The sequence below is a fragment of the Aethina tumida genome, chromosome 4 (genome assembly GCF_024364675.1).
Source record: "Aethina tumida isolate Nest 87 chromosome 4, icAetTumi1.1, whole genome shotgun sequence".
In the NCBI taxonomy this organism is placed as follows: Eukaryota; Metazoa; Arthropoda; class Insecta; order Coleoptera; family Nitidulidae; genus Aethina; species Aethina tumida.
In genome coordinates, this window is record NC_065438.1 from 996,187 (window position 1) to 1,021,846 (window position 25,660).

The following is a 25,660-nucleotide window of genomic DNA, read 5'->3' on the forward strand; positions in this document are numbered from 1 at the left end:
ACAACCACTTTATTTCTCTGAATAATTTTAAATAATGAGTGTCTAAGTTTATTGTTTTTTAAACTCATAAAATTTTACATAGGTAAAAAAAATACTCATGTAAAAGTTTTAATTTATTATAATATTAGTGAATTTAATTTAAACAAAGCTTTATAAATTAATTTGTTTATAATATCAAGAAAAACGTTTGAAAAAAAAAAAAGAAAATATACAGTAAGAAAAGAGTTTAATCCGTCTGAATCTAGAGAGAGACATCATCCACGACAAAGACAGTTAGTCTGCCCCCTTGTGGGAGACTTTTACAAACGTTTTCCGTACTGTATATGTTTTTTATATAATATTAAAAAATATAAATTTGTATTTTTATACGTTTTATTGTACGTCATTTATTAGAATAAATTAAGTACAAAGTTTTAATAAATAAGAAGTATTACATATTTTCTATTATATAAATGTAAGATTTACATAATAATATAATAATCAATATAAAATACACTTGTTTGTATGAGCCCGGGTAGCTCAGTCGGTAGAGCATTGGACTTTTAATCCAAGGGTCCAGGGTTCAAGTCCCTGCTCGGGCGAAACTTTTTTCCCACACCAAATCAATTACATAAATCTCAATTCTTTCTCTTTTATGTCGCCGATGTCTCAGATGTCCATATATCCATATATAAGGAAAAGCGAAAGTGGAATGCACTAAAATATTAAACTAGATCGTATTCGCTAACAGTTTCCTTATTCACCGGTATTTAATTAACCTTAAATAGCAAACTCGCATTTTGACTAAATAAATCATGGAATTATTTATGTCCGTGGAAACTAAATATGTAAATCATGTTCAACGTTGCTAAAGCCAGAATTAAAATTTGATCGAAAACACCGAAAACTACTTTGAATCCTCTTTTGTTTAAACCTAAAATATTCATCAGGAAGCGTCATAATGGATTATATAATTTTCAGTTGTTGGCAAGCTAATTACTCCTCGAAACACGTGCATGGAAAAGCGTTAAATTACGAGAAAATTTTGATTTAACGGTCAGAACTGAACTGGAGAATATATAGACGTTACCGCCACCTAATTAGGTTGTGACGGCTTTAATTTCCTCATGCTAATTAACATATTTCATGTCAACGATACTTGAAGTAAGTGTATAACTTACTCCTAATTTAGGTTAAGTGTTTATCTGAGATTTTTTAGATGTTTCTGTAATGTCAGTTATACTATTTGTTATTTACAAACGCCATAAAATATTATATTACAGTTGGTTGATTGAATTATGTAAAAACTTATAATTAATAAAATATACAATATGTTTTTGTAGTACATTATAATAACTAATCAAGGATTCTTGGTACAACAAAATCATTAATGAAAAACAAATTTAAATTTATTTATAATTGATGAATATTTTAATTTAATTCTAGTATATTATCTGAGATTTTACTACAACAAATCATAAAAAATAAATGTTATTTTTTTAATATTTTATTTTTTTAAAACATGTTTTTTAATTTTAAAACTAATTAGTTTTAAGTTCTATAAAAATATTCAATAAATATAAAATTTGTACCGTTAATAACAAGTTTATTATTAGTATTTAGTGCTCAAAAAGAGAGGTCACGTATTTTTTTTTTAAATTAATAAATTTTATGAAGTCATATTTTAAAGGATAAAAGTCATACAAATGATGAGAGTGCATCGAGAATAGGAGAATTGTAGGTTAACCGAATGAACTTCTGCCTCGAGTTTAACACTCCTGCACTAATCGAACGTTAGCCAGCGCTCGTGCTAATTTCTTCTGGCACGGATCTAAGTATCCACTTGACAGCGGATTACACAATAAAGCATCAGGAGGGCAGATTATGGATCTTGCTGACTGTTCGCCATTACTACGCAATGCCGCTCTCACGTAATTTCCCTTAATGATCGGCCGATTCGAGTGTGGAACACTAGACTTCCTCCTCTACATACACTGCCGGGCGAAAGTTGATTGCGGCCTAGTTTAATTAGACAAAATTAAATAGGTTGGGCTCCCTTCAAACCCGGATTGAAAGAAATTGAGTGAATCTGTGTCCGGGAACCACTTTTATTTTGTCGTTGGGGATTTTGTCCGTTTCCTTTTGTGGCTATGGATGGTTTTGGTTTTACAAGCAATTTCGTTTTATTGCAAGTTTCAAATTGTACATATTATACTCGTCCTGAGTGTACTAGTTGAATTAATTAAAACTGGACATTTTTAACTTAATAATGTTAATCAAAATCTAATTTAATTTAATCTACATTCACATATAAATATGTGAATTTATAAACTTAATACTGCAATATTCAATATTCAAAATAAATATTGAATTATTTACATATACTTTAATTAAATTAAATTATTAAAACAAATTATAATACATCCAAATACAATAACCCAATATCCGGAATTAATTTATTAAAGGAAAGAACAATTAAGTAACATAACATTTTATAGTGGGCTCACCTGCAGCTAATAATCATGAAAATCAAACTATTTGTATTCATAAATCATTTTTACGAAAGTTAAACGAACTCTGAACACCCACGAACTTAACTTTATCAAATATAAATGCATAAACGTTGTCTGCGTTATTTATTACTTTGTGAGTTTTGTATACATTCAACAATGGGAAAGTAATTATGTTTGTGTGTGTGAGTATATATTTATTTATTCGTGCAGCAGAACTAGAATATGCACGTTATTTAATCGAGTTAATTTCGTGTATAAATTATAATTAAGAATTTAACTGGCGCTTTTTTAAATTACGCGAATATTCATGTTAAATTTTATGTAGATTGGAGTATGCAAATTTTGTGTACAATTTGTACCGCTGATTTTATAAAAGAATCCCCACTGTGATTATTTCCGCAAATCCGTCGGGCAAAAACTGAAATAAACTGCCGTAAATGCTGAACGTCGAAATTTTGATAAGAATATTATGTGAGAATTTTACATAACGTCCACAAAACAACTTTCTTTCCACGATTTTTGCAAGAACTATAATTGTTCAAGGCATTTTTTACACGTTATCTGAATAGATCCACCGGGGATCGTAACATGGTGGGATGAAATGGGCACTTTTATATAAACGGCAATTGGTTTTCTCTACTTGCCAGTTTTCAAATTCATAAAGAGCTTCAGCAAAATGAAGGTAGTGTCTGTTGTTGTGTGTGACGTTGTACTAAAACAAATTGTTTGCTTAATTTAACTTTATTTTTCCAACATTTGCTCAAAACTAAAACAAGCAAAAGATAATTCACCATTCGCCATTAATTATTTGACTAACCAAACCAATTAAAACTTATTTATTTTTGTTTCAGGTTTTAGTCATTTTGTTTTTCATATCGTTAGTGAATTCCAATCCAATTGAGCTTGATCACGGATTATCGTTAATCCACTCTCCCCTCGTTAAAGTTCTTAAAGAGGAACCAGCGGTAAGTTACATTTAGAAGTAATTAATTAAATTATCTAGTTCACATAAATCTATTAACACAAGTGTACCACAGATGCTGCTGTACCTAGAAATCTCAGAACATTTAATTTGTGAGAAAATTAGAAATAACATAATTACATTAGTTTATTCATTGTAATTGGAAATGTTACTTTTTAATAAAATTTTACATATAAATATAAATGTATTTGGCGCCCAACATATAAGTTGGGCGCCAATCAAAATATTTTTTTGTTTTTCTGACTAGAAATACACTGCTTCTCAACTATTAGGGAACTACCTATAAAATGAACTCACATTATCTAGTTTTTTTTTTAGAAAACACATAAATATAACAACATATAAATATATAAACAACATATAAATATAAAAGAATTTGGCGCCCAACTTATAAGTTGGGCGCCAATCAAAATATTTTTTTGGTTTTTTGATTAGAAATAAACTACTCAACTATTAAGGTACTATCTGGAAAATGAACTTGAATTATCTAGTTTTTTAGAAAACAACTAAATTTAGAAAATATGACAAATTAAATTAATATAAACCAATATCAACACAACATGTCCCAAAAGGTCTGTACAGAATTCAGCCAATAATTCTCGACGAATCTCTAAAAAAAGCCATCTATTAGGTGTTATTGTGGTTTCAATTTTACTGAAGTTCCTATTACCTAATTGTCTTTTAAAGGAAATATGTAGGCACAGTTTAATCTCACATGTAGATATTTTTACATACAATGTAATCAGTTTCCTTATACTTTGTTGTTACTTAATTACGGCACTAACTAAACGGGCAAAATTATATATGGCGAACGTCATTTATAGCAACGATATGGCAAAGTGAACAGATATGGCGAATTAACGACTGAAAGGAAATAAACTTCACGTAGTGTGCGATTTATGTGTTACATTTCCGTCACTTCCTGCATTCCTGCATTTTTTATCGCAAAACACTTTGTTCCAGGCTTATCCCAAGTATCATTTCGAGTACGGGGTCAAAGATGGACACACGGGAGACATAAAAGAGCAATCGGAGGAGCGTGACGGGGATGCGGTCAAAGGGGAGTATTCGCTGGTCGAGCCTGACGGCACGGTGAGAAACGTTAAGTACCAGGATGACGGTCACAGCGGTTTCAACGCCATCGTCACCAGGACGGGTCATGCGGTGCATCCTCAGACTTCGAAGTTAGCTTTGACTCTAACGGGACACCATTATTAATCTCGTAACGTTTATAAAAGGAATGAACAACCTACAAATGCCAGTGATAAAAAAGCAAATACAAAGTCTGGGCATATGCATAATGCAGATAAGAATATCTCGTTGATCTGGCATATGCAGACACTTTGGTGTTTAAATGTTTAAAAATGCGGGTGGATTTCATTTGCTTTTTATTGCTCCACACTTTACATTTGTATCAATATTTATAGTACATTATTACCTATATTGTTTTGTGAATAAGAGTGAATGAAATCTTTATACACGTACTTGTTTATAGGTTGCTTTTCTGTAGTTGTGTAAAAAACTAATTGTATATAAATAAATAAATAAATAACTAGGAAGAAATTGCCTTGTCTTAAATTATTTAAGTAGAAATCTCTGGCGACGTGTTCGCAGCAGTAATTGAACCTTAACATTAAAGATGTTTTGTTGTGCCTTAATAAAATTCTCGGTGCTTTTACATCTCGCGTCACAATTTTTACCGCTCGTAAAACCGTCGCAATAAAATTTTCCTACGAATGGAACAACACGGGAATTGATAAACAAGCAAATACAAAGTTTATAAAATGTCTCCGAATATGAAGAATGCAGATAAGAAAGATTATTATCGTTATTCACACATCCGAAAATTTACAATAAAATTTTTACACGGAGAAAAAGGATTTATTTGTTGTGTGACAAATATTTGCTTGGATTTTTCTAACATGACAGTTAATAAAGATATTAAGTTATTTGAACTAAACGTATGATAAGCAAAAATTAAATTATTTATTTCATCAAGGTTTGAAAATAAAAGTTTACAATTTAATTTGATAGTATGTATGTAATAAAAAACCAAATAACGCTGAGACTAAATATCCTGTTCTCGTCTTTGGTGAGATTTCTTAATTAATAAATTTCCTTAATTTTTATCCTTGAATAAATTAAATTATTGAAGTTCTCTTTCTTTCCTGTATTATCATTACATTAAATATAAAATAATATTTATTTAAGAATGTAAAGATTTATGCTATATAAACTGTTATGCTAATTAATGTGTTTTCATGAAAAACTTCAGACAGGGAAATAATTAATTAGTTAATTTAATTAAGAAGATATTTCAATATATTAAAGGAATTTCACAGTTGTAAATATTACATTATTTGGATTTATTTTTTCTTTCTGTGTGATTGATAATATTATGTATTATATCTTATCTAATATTTATATAAATATACAATATATACTTGAATATTATTTGAACACAAATATTAATCAATTTTATTAACTATTGTCTTTTTTACATTACACTGAAAAAATATATTGTAATATTTTATCAATGTGTAAACTGCTCTTTAAACAATAGGAAACTTAATATGAGTACTTACTTACATTACAAAATGATTCACGTATTTGGCGCCCAACTTATTTATATGTTGGGCGCCAAACAAAATATTCTTTTCTGGAATAAATTAATATCCATTAATCTTTTATAATTGTCACATCTAAAAAAGTAATCCCATGGATTATTTTCAATTTCTAGGTCTTTTATGATGTTTTTTACTATATCTGGACCCATTTGTTGAATATATAGATTCCCTATCTTGTATCAAATGTGCACGGCCTTGTTGGATTAAGTAACACAATCGAACTTGTCCCAGTAGACGTCTGGAACCAAAATTGTTATCATATGAATGCCTTCTAATCGTTATAAAGGAAGCAGACTACTGTAACATTATCTAGGTTTGCTAGTTGACAGCATATTAATAATGGCTCCCTATGAGTGCACCCATTCACTAAAAGTCGACAATATAGTAATGAAATTAAACTTTTTGATACACCAAAATAATTCCACAACATCTGCTTGGTGGAGTCTTGTATCATATAACTATAGATCAACCAAGTTAATGTAACTTGTTTATTTCCATATTTTTTATTCATTACAATAAATATGAAGCAGTGCATCAAATTTAAAAAAATAAACAAACTATATTTTTAAAACGTTCATTGAGAGATCCCCAGCTTTTAAAGAGCAGTTTATAATACAATCAATACATAAATCGATAATCTGGCATTATGGTAGGCAACCCAGTTTACATAATTGGTTTAGCCATTTACTTTATAATTTATTTTGTAATTAATTTTCGTACATAAAATGGATGATTTACATGCTGCAAATAAAACTGATAATTGAAAATTGTCTGCTTGGATAGTGAAGTTGTAACAACCCCCATAATTTTCGTATAAAATTCCCATTATCAAATTCAATTACAATTTTCTGATAGATAAAACAGGTAAAATATGTAATCCACCCTTCACACCGATTCCCAAACCGACATCGATGTTTTAAAATCGCACGCCAACATTAATTTATATTCCATTTAGAAAATACGAGCACGCGAAAATCGTCATCTATTTTTCGCAACAAAACGCAATTCAATTGTACGGGACAAATTTGATAAACTGTGCTTTATTCCCGGGTACACGTTTTCCTCAAGGGTATTAGACATTGCAGGGCCTGTTTTCAGGAAAGTTCCCCGCTCGCATTTCCCAGGGAGATTTCCACAACTATGTGCCCGGAAAATGCACTGCATTACGTAGTGCATTTCGTATCATGTTTTGTTGAAATTTTTATACACTTTTCTTTTGCTGCCATAAATTACATTTCAAAACCATTATAATAATACCTCTTCAAATTTATTTTATTATTAATTTATGAGTAACGTTTCACAATTTTGGAATCTGGGACTTATCTCTATTAAGATCTTTCCTAATTTGTAGAAATTGAATTAATGCGTCAGTGGGTGTTTATGTGGAAGGAAACGTAAAAGATGAGAGGTCCCTCCGGTTGAAACGGCCGCAACTTGTCCAATTTTTATCTCGCCCCACGGAAGCAATCGCTAAACAAACACAACACGAATAAAAAAGCCACCACAAAAGAGTATTCAAATGTATGCAGAAATTTTGCATTTGCGTTTCCTTCAGACGTTGTCAGTGTAATGACACCGACATTTCCCAACATTTGTCATCAAGGAACAATTTGCATATTCATATCGGTGCCGGGGAGACGTGGAAGAAGACATTGGCCCTCGATTTGCACACTTTTCGTCACGCCGAACGATTGTTTCCGAAAGTCATTTCGCCCGAATGGATATAAATTGTTTTGAGACGTTCTAATTAAAATGAATAATTTAGGAAGTTCGGCGGATTAATGCGGTTTTATGTTACTGCAGGCGATCTGAGTTGTATCTGTAATTAAGCGATCTGGTTAATTAGGATTTCTTGGGCCACTAAGATGGTCACAATTAACTCTTCTTTAAAACTTTTCTCAAGTGCTTTTAAGGATGAGAGTAAAAAAGGTGTTTTTTTAATCGAATTAAAACTGCTTCACCTCAGAACTATTATTACTGTTAGTCAAAAAATATTTAAAATGAAATTGCACTTTCTCATAGAAAGTATAAATAAAATCATTTTATCTTTAACATATTGCAAATACACCTCGAATAAAGTACGAGGAAATATCTAAATACTTTGTAAGAAAAATACATATTTAATTTGATATAAATAATTAAAAATACACAAAATGTGGTATTTTTTTAGAAATAATTTATATGTATTTACTGCCCAACTTAGTTAGGGTCGAAACATTATGAATGAATTATTATTTTTAATATATTTTGTTCAAAGAAATGAATAAAAAGAAAATATTCATCTAATTGGCGCCCAACTTATAAGTTGGGCGCCAATATATAGGTAATGTGGCGCCCAACAAAATATTTTCTTGATTATTTAACGTCTATTAATTAATTTAATAACATAATTACTTTTCACAATTTACTTAAGAGTACACATAAAACGAAGAACATACCTAGAGAAATACTAATTGACTACAAAATCATGTGCGTTAAATTTTATGTTAATTTATGTTTTAAACACGATGAACGTGTGTTTTACCACTTAAGAAAGAAAGCAAAAAAAATAAAATATAAACCAAACAATGATTTTAACTACTTTTGCCATTTATGGAATCACTTATAATTTATAAATATCATTGTCGGTACTTTATCGATTGTTTTTTGTTTTGTTTGAATTTATGAGTAGATAATTAACATTAAACACTTAACACCCACAATAATGGTGTAAATAGTTCATATTATTTATGTATGTTAATATTTTAATGTAATTGTAAATACTCAGTGAACATGCAATAAATTTAAAGTGGTATTTTACATTCAATAAAGAAAGTAATAACTCGAAGTCATATATTTATTAAAGGTCGTAAAATAAAACAAAATAAATAGGTATAATAAATGTAAAATCTATATACTATATATTAAACATGAACACAATACTGATATAATGAGAAAATAAATTATTAAAGTATGTCTTTATATGTCAGTAGTTTGTTTAACCAATAAACATTTTAAAAAATAAATGAAGCTCAGGTGTTAATGTATTAAATTACATTATACAGTGATTCTTATTGGTTTCGTACGACCCAATAAAATTATTTTCGGGTGTGCTATCCCAATAAAAATTCGATCAGGCTAGATCAATAACTTCCTACATTCGAAGAGTTTATTGCATCTGCCCACGTGGATGTAATATAATGTTTTTATTACGTACAAATACAGCTAGAAATTTTTCCAGTTTTATTGTTTATAATTCGATATGTGGAAAGTCGTAAACGTGGACCGTGTTGCACACTGCAAAAGCCTTAACACAATGATTTGCAGCGTTTTTTCAACAAAACAACACTTTCACCGGGGTAATTAGACAGCAATTCATTAAAAGCATACAGTTTCTTTGTTTATGTAAAAACAACATAAATTTTATTAATAAATGACCGAACTAACGATCAACTTGTAATAAGAATATAGTAAAGTTTTATTAACTTTTATTTTTTATGCTTTCAAATTTTTAATAGCAATAAATTGAAATTAAATAATTATATGGCGAATGAATGATATACACATAACATGATAAACAAGTACGCATTGGGTAATATTACTGAAAACAATTAATGATTTATCCGATGTTAATACCTTTGAAACCGCGGAAAATTGTGGTAGGTGTAAATGAACCGAAATCAATTTCGAACGGCAGATCCATAAATTATGTTAAAACCCATTTAAAGTTCCGATTTCAATGGTTAAAACAATTTGTGGGTGTACGAAAGTTTGGTACATGAATATTGATCAGTTTTCTTAATAACTGTAAGATCAGTTAATCATATTAATTGACAGTTTTAGTATACAGTCCGCTTCTAATTTCTAAACGCGTCCTCGCAGACCATTGTAGTTTAAAACAAAAGGAACGATAATGGAATGGCTAAAAAATATAAATCAGATTAATAGTGTTTAGTGTATTGTAGGTCGTGTCACTGGATTTATCAAAAGATTCCAGTGTAAAGGCGTACTAACCCGATGGAAGTACCGTATTTTCGTTTTAGTTGAGCCTTTAGGCGGAATGTGAAGTTTAAAATGGTGACCGAACGTCCTGCGTGGATTAACGTGAGTATTTTATTTTTCTGTAAACATATATATTTCACGGAATACTAATGATGATAAAATTGAATGTTTTATGTGACGTTTGTTAACGATTTTATGAATAATATTATTACTTAAAAGGCTTTTAAATCAATTCAACAAGACTATGACGTTTATAGGTTTTATAGGATTATCTTTTCATATGTTAGATATTAATATTTAAAAGAAATCAATATAAAATTTTTATTAAAAACCCTTATAAGTAAATTAATGGAGGAAGTTTAATTTATTTTTTGTGTTTTATATGTTTTTGACTTAATAAACCTAACAGTAATTTTAGGTGAAATTATTTTTATTGATAATTTTTTTTGTAATAATTTTTATACAAGAAACTATAATTAGAAAGATATAAGTAACAGAAAATAGATAATATGTTGTTTTAGAAAGAAGTAATTGGCGCCCAACTTGTGCGTTGGGCGCCAAAGTATGGATAAAGTGGCGCCCAACGAAATATTATTTTATAATAAAATAATTATAAATAGAAACAAACTATTTAGCATTCGTTGAATCAATTGTATTTAAATAATTGTTGGTATTACATTGTTGTTATACTATTTATTTAACTGTTAAAATTTGAATAACAAAAACTACAAAGTGTTCCTTTATTTATGGTAAACAATACAAAAATAACAAATGCAATTTTTATAGAAGGCAACAAAGCTTCCTTCTTGTTGTTACAACCGCCCATTCATAAACCGTCCAGGTTACAATGGAGAACGTCCAAGACGTAGCAGTTTCAATAAATTTTATTCTCTCCTGCTGTGACCGTTCTTTATTTTTTATTAAAGGAAAATCAAAGTCTAAATTGGAGTCATGAATGCACTGCGCAATTGATAATAACACAAGGAAACAGGCTTGTTACCTTAATTGATTATTTATACAGTTGTCTACAAATTTTGTCACAGCAGGAGTTTCGTTTCCACAATGGATGTGTTGAAGTTTAAAATTGCCAGAAGCCACTTAACAGTCGTTTGTTATGTATGTATAATTTTATTTATTACATCCCATTATAGAACGTGAAGACACATTGAAAAAAATGATTTATTAATAGTTTTTGCAATGAATAATTTAATGAGGCCCGATTTATACCTAATTAATAGGTCATACGTTGGTTTTCTAAAAAAAATATATTAATTAAGTGACCTTTTTTTATTACGCTGTCAATGGTAATAGTCGTAACAAAATTACCATAATCCGGATTTGGTAAAGATAGGCTGAGCAATTGTAATAAATAATATTTAATTCTGATTTATCAATCATAAAAATCTAAGAATTTTTCCTAACGTCTTCTAAATCAACGCCCACAGAACGGAACCACCAATTTTTCTTATCTACAAAAAGACAGGAATGTGTTTCAATTGATTATTTTAAATGTGTTATTAATGGGAACCAATAAAGAATCCAATTAGTCAACACAACATTTCAATTTTATCGTTGTGACAAGAGAAGTCTGTTGTAGGATTAGATTATTTAAATGTTAACCTGGTTTATTTCTTGTTTTTAATTAGCAAAACTGATGAAAGGCTATAAATTAAAAGATATAATGATAATTATAATGATTATATTATAAAACAATAGTACAATGTGCGTTGAATATTAAAAAAATATTTTTTTATTATTATACAATAAATTAAAAAATAAATTTTAATATATTAAAAGGAAAAAATAAAATAACCACTCTGTACACAGAATAAAAATGTCGGTATTCATTTAATTTTAATCTTAAGAAAAAGAATTTAATGTATAATAATTATGTAAATAAAAAAAGTGATTATATTAAATGGTGTCCATTTTCGTTAATATTTATTTTTGTGTGTAGTTTTGCCGGTACCACCTCTCCTTTGTTTTTTGGTAGGAGTAGAGACGTTTATTATGTAGATCTATATCAATGACCCTTCCACTGTTGTAACCCGCGTTTTTCCAATCTTGCGGAAACGTGTCAGAAACGACATAGACAAGTGCCAGGCTGAAACGGTCTTTTTTTTGTGAAAGTTTCTCTGAAAACTCCTGAAAATGCAGCGGGCCTTTCTGAAAGTAAGTTACGTGTTTTGTTAAGTGAAAGGGTCGGTATGTAAATAATGGCGCTGATGGGTTTTTTGGGGATTGTATAAATAAGTAAGGGCTCTCGAATTTGGATCGATGACGATACTTGAACTTGTTCATGTATTTTTGGTGAACCTTTTGTTTATTCGTATTCTTTTCTTGTCTTAAAAATCAACATTAATTTTTAAAAATAACAATTACTAATAATGTTTCTAAGTTTACTATTGTAATATTCAAATAATACAATTAACAAAGCAGTTCATGAAGCATTTGTTTAATAAATTTTAATTATGTAAACTATATTTTAAATTAATTAACTATTATTCATTTTTCCTAAATTTTAAACATGAGTACAATTTATTAAAATGAAATAATTAATATTATAATTAAAATTGATTTTTGACAAATTTATCCATAAATGGTGGGTATAAATATTAAGTAGAATAAATAATATTCATATATATTTTATAATTTTTAAATAATTTAATTTACAGACCCATTTATGATTATTATAATACATTTAAATATAAACATTAAATATAGAAATACAATTAACAGCTCAAATTATCAAGTACTTGATTAATTAAATATAATTTTAAAATAATACTTTCATAATAGAGATATGTTTCTTCATTTTGTTTAATTAATACTATTATACTTACGTAAATATTAATTTATTAATAAAATTTCAAATTACATTAATCACGTTAACTGGGACAGTTGTCGTGAGTTTGAAACGTCTATATTATTCAAGTTTAATACGAATCATTAATAACAAATATTAATAGTATCAGTCTTAATCATTACCTAAAATCGTAGATATTAATTATACGTGACTGGCAATTTAACTAAGGAATTCAAATTACATGCTGGAATCTATCAAATGACCAAAATTGAGGAGAACAGTGATAAATATCCCGTTATACTAAAATATTAATATGACGTTCATTATTATTATTATATTTCTTGTTTCAGAAAATGTTATGTACTTATTACAGTATCTTTAAATGGATATAGAACGTTTACTGACTTCTTTATTACATACAAACACACAAGCAATTGTTGTTGAACAACTTGGGGTGGTGTGGGTGAACATTGATGTAAAATATAACAACACACTTGAAAACAGGATTAAAACATTAACCGACTTAATTAATATAATCAAGGATATTTCCCATTAAACTGGCATAAAAACGTATAATTTTATAGGCACATATAATTTATGGCCGGCAGTCTTGCCTTTTATGATAAATTTTATCTATTGACACCATAGAATCAATATTAAGGAATTATATTTAGATATGCTTAAACTCATCATCGATGTGATGAGGAATTGAAAAATTGGGCGATGACACAATTCACATCAAATAAATTCACTGTGTAAGTTCACTAAACTTACTCCTTTTTTTGACTGGGTAGTTATAAAGCAATAATTTACCTTAATACTCAGAATTTTTTCTTAAAGTCGAATCTTTCATGTTTTGCGTGTTTCTTAGTTTCTTGACCTCACATCTAGTTAATTCTTAGTTAAAGTAATGGCGTTTTTTGTTTCAAATAATTACAGTGTTTACAGACATTTAAAACTAAATCTAAAGGTGTTTTTGGCATTAAACTTAATTAAAATAATTACACAAAATTGGGCATTTTGTCCAAACATTAATCACAAAAGCGAATTGTTTACAAAAAATGAATTATGCATGGCACGAAATCAAGATAAATGAAATTGCTTTATTTTTAGGCTGCTTTATATTTTTGTAAAAAACAATCCCATTAAAATAGACAAAAAACGACGCAAACGTGGAAAACTCCATTTTCATTGCATAAATAAAAAACGTGCGTGTTATAGTGAAAACAACAAAGAGAAAATTCCCAAAAAAAAACAACATAAAAGTGTAAATTTTTATTGGAAGTAATGGCCCATAAATAATTAATTGATACACTTAGTGTCAATTCGTCGGTTTACAAGTTTGTAATTCTAGTATTTAAAATGCAAATAGTGCGTGGGACTGACAATTTATTAAAATTCATCGACGTTAGGAAGAAATATTGGACTGATGAACCCAAATCGTTCAATTTAGGCTTGTCGTTTTGTCTATTTATAAATTAAGTTAATTAATATGAAAATTTATTAACAGTAATAATCAGAATAAAGTAAATAATTAACAGGGACATCAATATTAATTTAGTACTTAATTAGAATATTTTAAAGTTAATAATCAAAATGGATACTTTGAAATAATTTTAAAAGCTCAAAGCTTTTGATATTACAAGATATATTGCCTAATTTATGTCTGTACAAAAAACAACATTGTTTCCTGTTGGAGGAAAATAATAGCTTCAATCAGCTATCTTACCTTTGCCTTTAAGTTTCATGTACAAACTTTATATGTAGCTTTTATAATAAATTATTGATCAGAAAAATTAAATGCCAGTTACAGAATTAATAAACTGTCTCATTTCAGTCACATTGGTGAAGACACCAGAAATATGATGTTTGACACAATCTGCCTTCCCAGATACTATGCCAATTAAAACGCCTTTTGACACGAATAATCCACCTTCATCTTCAATACAAGCACTCCCATTTTCTTGGCCATAGTCAGTACAAATCATGTTCTGGGTGAAAGCTTCGCCGAGTTTCTGTTTACATTTTTCCCAACTTTTTAACGGTACAACCACAAAGTCAAGACTTGCTTTAGAAAACATATTGGGAGTGTGCTTCCTGAAGACACCCCATCCAGAAACCACACCCACTTCGTTAGGTTTTAGGGTGACTTTTTCAGTATTGGGTAACATTATAGGCTTAACAGTTTCACTTAATGTTAAAGGTTGCACCATTTCCAAAATTGCTACGTTGAAATCATTTGTGTCTTTATTGTACTTTGGATGTGTAACTGCTTTTTTCACTGGAGCAACTTGACCTCCATTCATAGAATAGTCAGATCCGACCCTCACCGATAAATTTTCAAGTGGTGCCCTAAAAAATGGGCTTCAACAAAAGAAACAATATGGTGATAAAGTGGTTACCTAAGCAGGCAATGAGCTGCAACTAAAACAAACTTGCTGGATATGACAGCTCCACCACATCCAAACCGTCCTTCATGTTGTAAAACTGCCTGATACGGAAAAACATGAATAGGACCAAAAGTTCCATCGACAATATTTTTTTCAAAAGCCAACAAATCAGAACTTTTAATGTCCCTTTTTATCAAAATGAGTATTTCATGAAGATCTGGACGGTCCAACTTGATGTGCTGATTCGGGACGTTTCTTACTTCGCCTGGAAGCTAACGACGTCGATGATGAAGCATATTAAAATTTCTTGTGTACTAGAATTCATACATTAAGATAATTGCATGCCCACGACTGGACGAACAAGCTCACAAGACATGCGAACCGGAGGAACATCTTAACGTAGTAAACCAAATAATTTAAATTATTATTCGTTACTTTTGAAGGTTTACTAAAATTATTATTAAGGTCATAACAAAAATTTGCCATCAATGACACCTGTCAGTCAGTTTCAATGTATTAAAAATATGTCAAAGGTTAAGGAAGTACAAGATTCTTAAATTTCTTTGATACACGTTTTAAAAATGGAGTTTTACTAAGTTGTATGCTTTTAAAATGACTTCAGTAACAACAAAAATGTATATTTTTTCTTCAGATACATAAAGAATTAATATGTGAAAAGCAAAGTTATATAAAAAATAATTTATAAAATCTGGTGAAGGTGAAATCACTGATAAAATGTGTGTATGTAAAATCTATTAGAGCGTCGACATTTTAACATAGCGCCCTTAACTCGTCTATCTGACATCAGCAATCCAACACCCCCGCCCCGTTTTCGGTATGCAAAACCGACTCGCACGAAGTTTAATTACATTCAATGCGCCCACTTCGAGACCTGTCATTTCAGTGTACCACGGCGATCGTTGTTCTGCAAATTGGGCTGATATCAAGTGCACCCTCGACTAGTCGGGGGGCGCGTTTGAGCCTCGCCGATTGGAACAACTACAATTATCACGAGCCGAACGGTCCGGGGACGTACGCTTTTGGCTACGACATCGACGACGCTGAAAATGACAACGTGCAGTTCAGGAACGAGGAGCGGCACGCCAACGGGACAGTGACGGGCAGCTATGGGTACGTCGATCCGGATGGTACCGCCAGGATTGTCAATTACGTGGCTGACGAGCGAGGTTACAGGTAAGAATTTTAATTAATTTATATTTATCTATATGTGTGTTTACTTTTATGTTTTGATTTAAGGCCAACCATTGAGGATTCACCAATAAAACTGCTGAAGCCTCTACTCCTTCCAGGAATAGCTGAGTTGTCCCATCTCTCAGAGAACCCTAGTAACCAGCAGTTAGTAGCAGAGAGTCAAGACATAGAATTCAAATCAAAAAATTTCAACGAAAAAGCCCCAAAAGAAAAATATGGTTTCATCAACAATTCACCACATCCTGTTTTAGGCTCTACTAATAATATCCTTGGAAGTAATAGAATTTCAGTGAATGAAAAACCAGTTGTTGAAGATGTAGACCAAGAATTCCACACAAAAATCGTCACCCCCAACCAACAGTACGGATACAACAACCCTTCTCTTCCAGTTTCAGTCTTTGGATCAACCAGCAACGGTCTCCAAAGTGCTTTTGCTTCGAACCAGTACAACAACTTTGTAAACACAGGATTTCCAACAACATATCCGAATGGTTTTAATGGAAGACCCTTTGGTACCTTGCAAAGTGCCTTTGGAAGCAATTTTGGCAACCAAAATCACTTCCAAGGTGTTTGGCCACCTGTGACGACCACAACTGAGGCAATTTGGCCTGGGTTTGATATTTCGACTTTGTTTGAGTCGAGGATTGGCCAACCAAAACGTACTTTGATTAAAATTGATAACAAGAAGAAGGCTTAAATAATTTACTCAAGATGTTTTATTAATTAGGTCAAAATATTTATTTAATTTATTTAGCATTTAATGAATTAATCTATTTATTATTATTATTTTTATCACTAATTTATTTATGTAACTTATTTATTTATATATTTATATTAATTAAAATATGAAATAAAAGAGGAGTTGTGAAATATGTCCCACTTTGTTATTTAATATAAATTAAATTCATATAACAACTAACAAAGATGAAGTTATTAAATAAGTATCCGATTGTCAATATGTCAATATGTCAATATATTTATTAGCTCAGATGTTTACTTTCCCAGACATTTGAAACAAAACAATTTATTGTGTCATGCAAATTTTACATTTGTAGCTGTTTTACGTTTTCCATTGCAGAACTAATTTCAGCCACATCCATCATAAAACCGACGTTGCACTTTAATAAATCCATTTTAATTATGATGGAACAGTTTCTAAAAGTCCATGACAGTTATTTATCTGCATTTTCCAGCTTTGAAAGAATGTTGCTACTTTAAAATTCAATTATGCAACGTTCACAATCTCGGCAAGCGATTTTGAAAAATCCCATCGCAGGAATGAAAGTGTTGAATCGGCATAAGTGATGTTGAATAGAACAATGCTGTGTACTACACCGTATCTAAAATCGCTCGTGTCTTGAATGGAATTTTGCAAGCAACATTTTAAATTAATAAAAACTATCTGGTGACGTTGCCATTTGTACTTTGCGTCATTCCACGTAATTCGATTACGATGATTTTATTGTATAAATTGTAAAATGAGACGCTTTCCAGACTTTAATTGGCTTACTGTGTGCAATATTGGTCGTGTCGAGGAAACACACATTGGCCATCTGCGTACTTTTCAAATTAATACTCAATCTGATGGGATCGTGCTTTTACCATAGTTGATGGAGTAGATTTAAACACTTAATTATTCGCATGTCCATTTTCACTTGCGGTCTGGAACTTTTCACCTACGAAAGTAAAAATATTGATTGGCAATGGATTGAAGGTGTTCGAGGAAAATGATATTTTTGCCCAATTAGCCACACAAATTATATATTTAAAAAACTAAGTTTATGAATGTTTCAAGTACAAAATACAGAAAATTTTGAATAATATTAAGATTCTAAATTAACAACAAACATTTAATTTAAATTTAAAAATTTAGAATTTAATTGTTGATTTTAGAAAGATTTAATTTTTAATGGGTTTTATACATGTCTTATCAATTTTCACTTATAAACATTACAATTAATTAAAAGTTTACGATACAGTGAATCGAATAATTCAAAAATTAAAAATATTAATTTTGGAGAGATTTACCTCAATCAATTAATTACATTCAAGATTTAATTAACCCATTTGTAATGTGCAAAAAAGAAAGTTGCCAAATATGTAGTGCAAATAATAGTGAATATAGTCTAATAGTCATTACATAAATAACTTAAGAAACTAAGTATTTTCACCAGTTAAGTATTTATTAATAATTATGCATGTGGGCAAAAATCCCGAACAGAATTAGAAACTTTTGGAGGTGTCTTACGAAAAGCGATTCTAATTGGAAATTCGTTTAATGAGAAATTAAGTGCCTAAAATATTTTTAAATAATCAATTACCACACTAATTCCAATTAAACGAAATGCTTTGTAATTTTTAACAACGTACTTTAAATCAATCGGCCGGAAATAATAAACCAGTTGATTATTGTAATCAGGAAAAGTTACAAAATCTTAATTTCAGCCAGATTTTTCGTATCTTAAAGCACGAGTGACATTTTTTATACTTTCGTATTGTCGTTTCGTAAAATGTACAAGATTTACGACCGACACATTGTAAATGAGTGTACTTTTACTTTTAAAAATTCAGAAAAAAATTGTAACGTTCAGTAAATTTGTATTCACAATATGTAACACATGTCTTGCATTTCTAGGAACTATGCATCAGTTACTTCCTTGAATGTAGTGGATTTATGGCTGTTAATCGCATATGAAATGTCTGAGGACATTTCATTTTTTTTTATTGTTAATCGAAATTTGTCAAAACTTACCCAACACTGGGCCAAAAATTGGACATGGATTGGGACATTGTCCCAATTTTTCAATAAAAAGCCCAATTATGTTATATAAAACCTCAGCAACGAAATTGAAAATCATTCTCCTTAAAATAGTTTACATAAAGCATTATTGTATTTCTATTATGAACTGTGATGAATGGAAAAAAATGTTCCGCCATTTGATTAAATACATCAGTCCTATTTCGTAATTAAATTACTTTTCAATTAATTTTGTCACAATTAATGTTACATATTTCAATTTGGAACAAATATTATTAATTATTGATTATCAAATTATCACATTTCTGTTGTAATCATCAATATTATTTGACTTACAATAAGTATCTGAATTTTTCTTTAAAACGTCTCCAATTTGATTTATTTTAATCTTACATATTTAGAAACATTATTATTTAAAAAATATTATCAATATTTGTCAAATTTCAGTGTAAACAAATACTGAAATTAATAAAAAGACTTTTTAAGTAAAAATTTTAAGAATTTTAACTGTGGGAATATAAATATATATAAAAAATATATAAATAGATATAAAAAATAAACAATCTAATCTTAAGAATATAAGGAAAATAAAGAAACAAAAAAAAAACAATTTAACAATTTGAAGGAATTTAATAAAGCTCCAAAAAGCTTTAAAGTTTTTCTAAGCTTTTAGGATGTGAGGAATCTAATGAATTAGATATTTTAAGAAATCTAAAAAGTTGAGCACTTTTTAGTTTTGTTTCTTTCTCAAAATATCAATAAAAGTTGCAAGTTTTAATCCAAATAATTTAAATAAGGAAATTCAGTTTAAATGTGATATAAAAAAGTATTATAGTATAAATAATTTTTATAATAAATATTGATGTATATAATTATCTGTTTTTGAGTATTATTTAAAGAGTTTTTATGTAACTTATTAAGGTCCTTATGTGTTCCACACGGAGAGAAACGAGTGGTTGAATGGATGGACAAGAAAAGCAACCCATCGGAGGAGACTCTCTACCAGCACGCGGCTCCAGTAACCTAATTTCCTCTCACTTTGACACAAAGCTTGAAGAAATAGTCTTTCCTTCTTTAGCACCGTCGAAGAAAGCATATATAAAGAATATAGAATTTCTCCTAATAATCATTCGTTATTTTGTGATTGAAGTGATAGACTGTACAAGAGAAAAAAAAACATGGCTTCGTTCAAGGTAAAGTTTTAGTGAAATAGTGATACGATTGTGGATGATGTGAGTTTTTAATTGTGGTTTGATAAAGTGAACAGCAAAGTACATTTTTCTTTGGGTTATCCATATTTTCAAATTTTATTACACATTAAAGCTTTTGCCTTTTGTAATTAACTGAAGGGAAACTGAAAAATCCAATTTTTATAAATGGAAATTTAATCGTAGTGTTTGAATTAAAAATTTTTTAATTCAAGTAACAAATTTAATTGGAATTTAAATAATATTCTGATAGTTGGATTTAATGCTTATTTAATTTTCAACCATTTCCGAATAACAGACAACTTCGCTGCAATTTTCATTAAATCCGGAAATGACATTTCCGATAATTGAATTTGCATGTAAATTCACAACTTCCTATAAATTATAAAATAATAATCGAACATTGATCCGAAGTTAATTGAATTATGTAAACAGTTCAGCAATAATTGACTTTATCTTGACAATGAAATTATAATTAATTCAATTAACATGATTTACTTATTTATTGCCGGTCGTGATTGCAAGTTTCTTCACACAACTCGATTATCCTTATTTGGGTTGCATGTGCAGAGAAAATTCCTGCAATTCCGAGAAGATACAACCATTATTATTATATCACCTAGTTTGCACATATTTCAGTCCTTTCTCAGCAGGAAGTTGTGATCGAAAATAATTTTAATATAATTTGTCTGAAATTCTGTAATAATATTAAATTTATTAGTGCCGTTGGGTAATCAATAATTTAATTAGAAAGTTTTATGTGTACTATTAAAATTGGTAATACACTACGGGTAAATTTTGTGGTTAAGCCTTTTCAATTACGTAATTTATTTTATGTCAATGTATTGGCAACAATTGAAATGAAATGAAAATTGTTATACATAATTTGAATTTTATTGATAATACGTAATCCTAATTAATTTTTTCACCCACTTAATTTTCAGTAACGAATGAGAAAACGATATTTAATTACCGCAGTTCCTGTTACATCACGTCGTCGAATTGAAAAGTCCTAAAACAAAATCGGAGATCAAAGTCGTAAAACAGTTTCGTTCCAAGTTAATTTCTACTATTATTCAACGTTTAAATTTGCGCACCATTAATTATATCTTTTTAATTACATACAACATTCAGAACTGGGACTTCGACAGAGATCATTAAGTTTTAATTGCTAGAAACAAGATAATGGACAGCTTAAATATTCATCTCGGTCATTTTAATGAAATTAAATTTGCATGTACCAATTTGTACCTAAAAAAATGCAGAACATACTTTCAAACATTCACCTAACTTATATAACAGATTTATCTGATTTGTAAGTTCGTAAAAAATAGTAGGATAGTTGTAAATATGCATTTGATGGAGGTACCAGATAATACTTTCCATTTCTGTGTGTTCACTCTTGCCTCTTGTCAGTTGTTCATCTTTAAGTGTCAATGACCAGTTTCCTATTGTTGTTGTCGTTAATCGATTGAATAATTGGTAATTACCGTCGCCAATTTATGGCCAATTTTACATTTCAAAGAGGAGAAACTAATCATTATTAAAGGGTTTTAATCATATTTATTAAAGATTATACACTATAAAACCATGAATTAAAATGCAAAATTACTTATGTTTGTAATTACTTTCTGTTTTGTTTGTCTTTAGGCAATTTCATTAAACGTTTAATTAGTTTTGAACTAATTCAAACAAATTTCAGGTTCTTTTCACAACCATCGCTTTGATTGGCGTAGCTGCAGCTTTACCAAGGATCGTCTATGAAAACCATCAGCAGCAAGAGGAAGACGACAACCAAGTGAAGTACGCGGTGGCTGAAACGAACGATGCTATTGCATACGAACAAGGCCATGAGGAGGAACAAGGTGAAGACAGAGGGTACGATGTTGGAGGAGAGGAACACCAAAGCCACGACACTCACAACATCGATTATTATGTAAGATTACAAATATTTAATTGAGCTACGATTTTATTAATTTAAACAAATAAAATCTGAAAAAAATATTAGAAAATAAAATAGTCAATTAATAATCATTGATATCTTTAGAAATCATTATATATTTGTTTCCATAATCACGACACACAAGTTTTTGTTGTTTATAGCATCGTTTGTTGTCACTAATGAAATTTATTCTCAATATAATGGAATTAGGATTTCTCAAAGAAATCATTGATTACATTAACATTGCCATCTGTTCCACATTCACTCCTGTGCTTTCTTCCATTTACCACACGCAAGATAAAACGTGTGCACAATTTTTAATTAAAATTAAAAAGTGCAACACAATTTAAAACAGCTTAAGCACTAATCACAGTCACTGTTATTTGTTGTGTTGCACGAACAACAGTGCAAATATTATTGTTAGTCCATCGAAAGTGTTTTTATTTTTAAATCGATTCGTGTTATTACCACTAATTGCCTGTGATATCATTATTGTACTTTACTTTGATAAATAGCACGAATTAACTTAATAATATAGTTAAGGAAATGATCAATGAAAAAAACTAAGTTGCATAACCGTAATTATAGTAAAACACTATGAATGACTTTTACAAGGTCCTGATCAATATTAGTAGTTTGAGTAATTGCGGCGTTATGCTTTATTTCATCCGGTTTTATCACAGTCGATTGGTTTAAGTTCAACTCTTTAAATATCACACATTTATACAATCAAAAGTTGGTGCCATATTTACTCGCATTTCAAACATAATTAATTTAACTAGTCATAAATGGCATTTACTGGGTTAAGCTAAATATGCATGAATTGGAATTCAAATGTTGCACACGCATAATTTATTGATAATCATATTTCAGGGTAAATGCCACATGTCTGTGTGTTGGTAAAATACTAATTGTAATAGTTTTTAATTTTTTAAACTAATTTGAATTCATAATAAAATAAAAATTGATCTAGAAGATCTGTAATATCTATAAGACCTGTAAGATCTATAAGGTATGTAGGATCTGTAAGGTCTGTAAGATCTGTAAGGCCTGTAAGATATGTGAGGTCTGTAAGATCTGTAAGATTTGTAAGATCTGTAAGGTCTGTCAAATGTGTATGATCTATATGATAAGACCAATAAGGCTTATAAAATTACTTATGTGTTGCCTTTAAAAAAATATGTGTTAACTTAATTTGTTTTTGAATAACAATTAATAATATAAACACAACGTTTAATTTTTAATAATTTAATGTTTGTATGGTAATAAATCACATCATTTAAAAAAAAAAATAAGTCATAAATTTCTCAAAACATTCATCTTACTGCCATTACAGTCGCTAAAGTTCAACCATTGTTTTATGGCGAATGCCCATAATAAATCGGTTCACTCGCATACCTCAAATAAACCATAAACCGCACGTAGGCACCGTACCAAACGGGCTGAAATTTATTTACGCCACGCATTGGGCAACGTTTTAATGCCGGCCATTTTTCAGGCGCCGCCCAAGTACACGTTCAAATACGGCGTGAACGACTACCACACGGGGGACATCAAGAGCCAGCAGGAATCGCGGGACGGCGACGTGGTTAAGGGCCAGTACTCCGTGGTGGAGCCCGACGGTTCGGTGAGGACCGTCGAGTACACGGCCGACAAGCATTCCGGATTTAATGCGGTGGTGCACAAGACGGCGCCGACCAAGAAGGAAGAGCAGTACCAGGTGGAGCAGGAGGAGCACTACGAGGCGGCGGTTCCGGAAGAACAAGGCGCTGAGGGGCATTACTAGTCTGTTTTTCCGAATTCCTATCTACACGAATCCTTAGGCAATACCCCGATGGCATTTATATTACATTCTTTTTTCTCTCAAAACAAAAACTAACTTTGGTACGTGTAAAGTAGCAGGAAGTAGATGTGGGCATTTATTTTAAGCTGTAGATTTTGGAAAAATGAAAAGTAATAGGATGTTTCAAAGTGGAGGTTTGTTACAAATATATTTATTGAACAGAACGCTCTAAATTACACATATTGCAATAATTATAGGTTAATTTATTGTTATCTTAGAGAATGTATAAATATGACCTTTTGTGTTAAAAATAAGAGATATGGTAGGTTTAGTAAAATGAATATTTATAGGAATTCTTCAGTATTTTAATTGTTTTTAAATTTTACTAGTCTGTAAGTGTGTACACACCTATTTTGTTATTTTTTTATTTGACACAATTTGTTATGTTTTAGTTGTATGTATATTTTCTATAAATAAAAAATTGATGAATATACTTTTCCACTTATTTCACAAAATCTATGAAATCTGTGAAATCTATGAAATCTATGAAATCTATGAAATCTATGAAATCTATGAAATCTATGAAATCTATGAAATCTATGAAATCTATGAAATCTATGAAATCCATGAAATCCATGAAATCTATGAAATCTATGAAATCTATAAAATCTATGAAATCTATGAAATCTATGAAATCTATGAAATCTATGAAATCTATGAAATCTATGAAAACTATGAAATCTATGAAATCTGTGAAATCTATGAAATCTGTGAAATCTATGAAATCTATGAAATCTGTAAAATTTGTAATCTGTAAGATATGTAAACATTGAAAAATATGAAAAATTTGGAACAGTGAAAAACTGAAAAACTTGACAATTCAGAAAAATCACTTAAAAACTCTGAAAAATTACCTGAAAATCCTGAAAAACTGAAAAATCTGTAAAATTTATCAAATCTTTACTCTGATTTAAATTATATCATCACTTTATATTTTGTATCATAATTTTTCTATAAAATAATATGTGAAATAAGTCAATGAAAATTTATAAAATATATAAAAAAGTATAAAATATATCTATTGCCTAAAAAATTTTAAACATTATGAGAAGTTTTCTTTTAATATAAATGATTCAAAAAGAATGAAATTGTAAAAGATGTCTAAAATTACTAAAATAAATTGAAATAGGCTTCAAATCCGTATTTATTATAACGTCTCTTGTGTCAACCATCGAACAAAAGAAACAGTGATAGATAAGGCAGACATAACAGTAATTTGTGTGCGGACTTACATATGCAAATTTATGGCAAACAGGAAAACCTCATCCATTTCGTCCGCACAATGAATTCTTGTGCCCCAGGGCAAGAACTATCGATTAAACCATTAATTGCTATCAGGAAATCTCCACTGTCATTAAATCTTCATTACCTTTTTAAAGCTTGCACTTTATACTGACCTAATAAATAATCCGCAAGTAG

General features: G+C 29.7%; 4 protein-coding genes and 1 non-coding gene across 6 annotated transcripts; 4 read left to right on the forward strand and 1 right to left on the reverse strand.

Moving 5' to 3' along the window:
• Positions 1–508: 508 nt before the first annotated feature.
• Positions 509–581, forward strand: Trnak-uuu (transfer RNA lysine (anticodon UUU)). The gene has a single exon. It is a non-coding gene; the product is annotated as a tRNA-Lys (tRNA).
• Positions 582–1,020: 439 nt separating this feature from the next.
• LOC109601754 (cuticle protein 8-like) lies at positions 1,021–5,037 on the forward strand. Its single transcript, XM_049966792.1, has 3 exons — positions 1,021–1,143; positions 3,344–3,457; positions 4,438–5,037. Exons 1-3 carry the CDS (start codon positions 1,126–1,128, stop codon positions 4,690–4,692), a joined length of 387 nt encoding a protein of 128 aa, XP_049822749.1. The 5' UTR covers positions 1,021–1,125; the 3' UTR covers positions 4,693–5,037.
• A 6,103-nt stretch (positions 5,038–11,140) lies between these two features.
• On the forward strand, positions 11,141–17,364 carry LOC109601761 (uncharacterized). Of its 2 annotated transcripts, none has more exons than XM_049966787.1 (3): positions 11,141–11,198; positions 16,183–16,472; positions 16,536–17,364. In XM_049966787.1, exons 1-3 carry the CDS (start codon positions 11,145–11,147, stop codon positions 17,185–17,187), a joined length of 996 nt encoding a protein of 331 aa, XP_049822744.1. In that variant the 5' UTR covers positions 11,141–11,144; the 3' UTR covers positions 17,188–17,364. The 2 variants fall into 2 exon arrangements, with proteins under 2 accessions (XP_049822744.1, XP_019873595.1); XM_020018036.2 differs by lacking the exon at positions 11,141–11,198 and adding an exon at positions 12,076–12,254.
• On the reverse strand, positions 14,157–15,731 carry LOC126265408 (trypsin-7-like). Its single transcript, XM_049966789.1, has 3 exons — positions 15,606–15,731; positions 15,291–15,550; positions 14,157–15,240 (listed from the first exon to the last, which is right to left on the reverse strand). Exons 1-3 carry the CDS (start codon positions 15,669–15,671, stop codon positions 14,685–14,687), a joined length of 882 nt encoding a protein of 293 aa, XP_049822746.1. The 5' UTR covers positions 15,672–15,731; the 3' UTR covers positions 14,157–14,684.
• A 3,062-nt stretch (positions 17,365–20,426) lies between the features above and the next one.
• Positions 20,427–24,605, forward strand: LOC109601755 (uncharacterized). The gene is made up of 3 exons (XM_020018027.2): positions 20,427–20,441; positions 22,159–22,392; positions 23,897–24,605. The coding sequence occupies exons 1-3, from the start codon at positions 20,427–20,429 to the stop codon at positions 24,182–24,184; spliced, it is 537 nt and encodes a 178-aa protein (XP_019873586.1). The 3' UTR covers positions 24,185–24,605.
• The last annotated feature ends 1,055 nt before the right edge of the window (positions 24,606–25,660 follow it).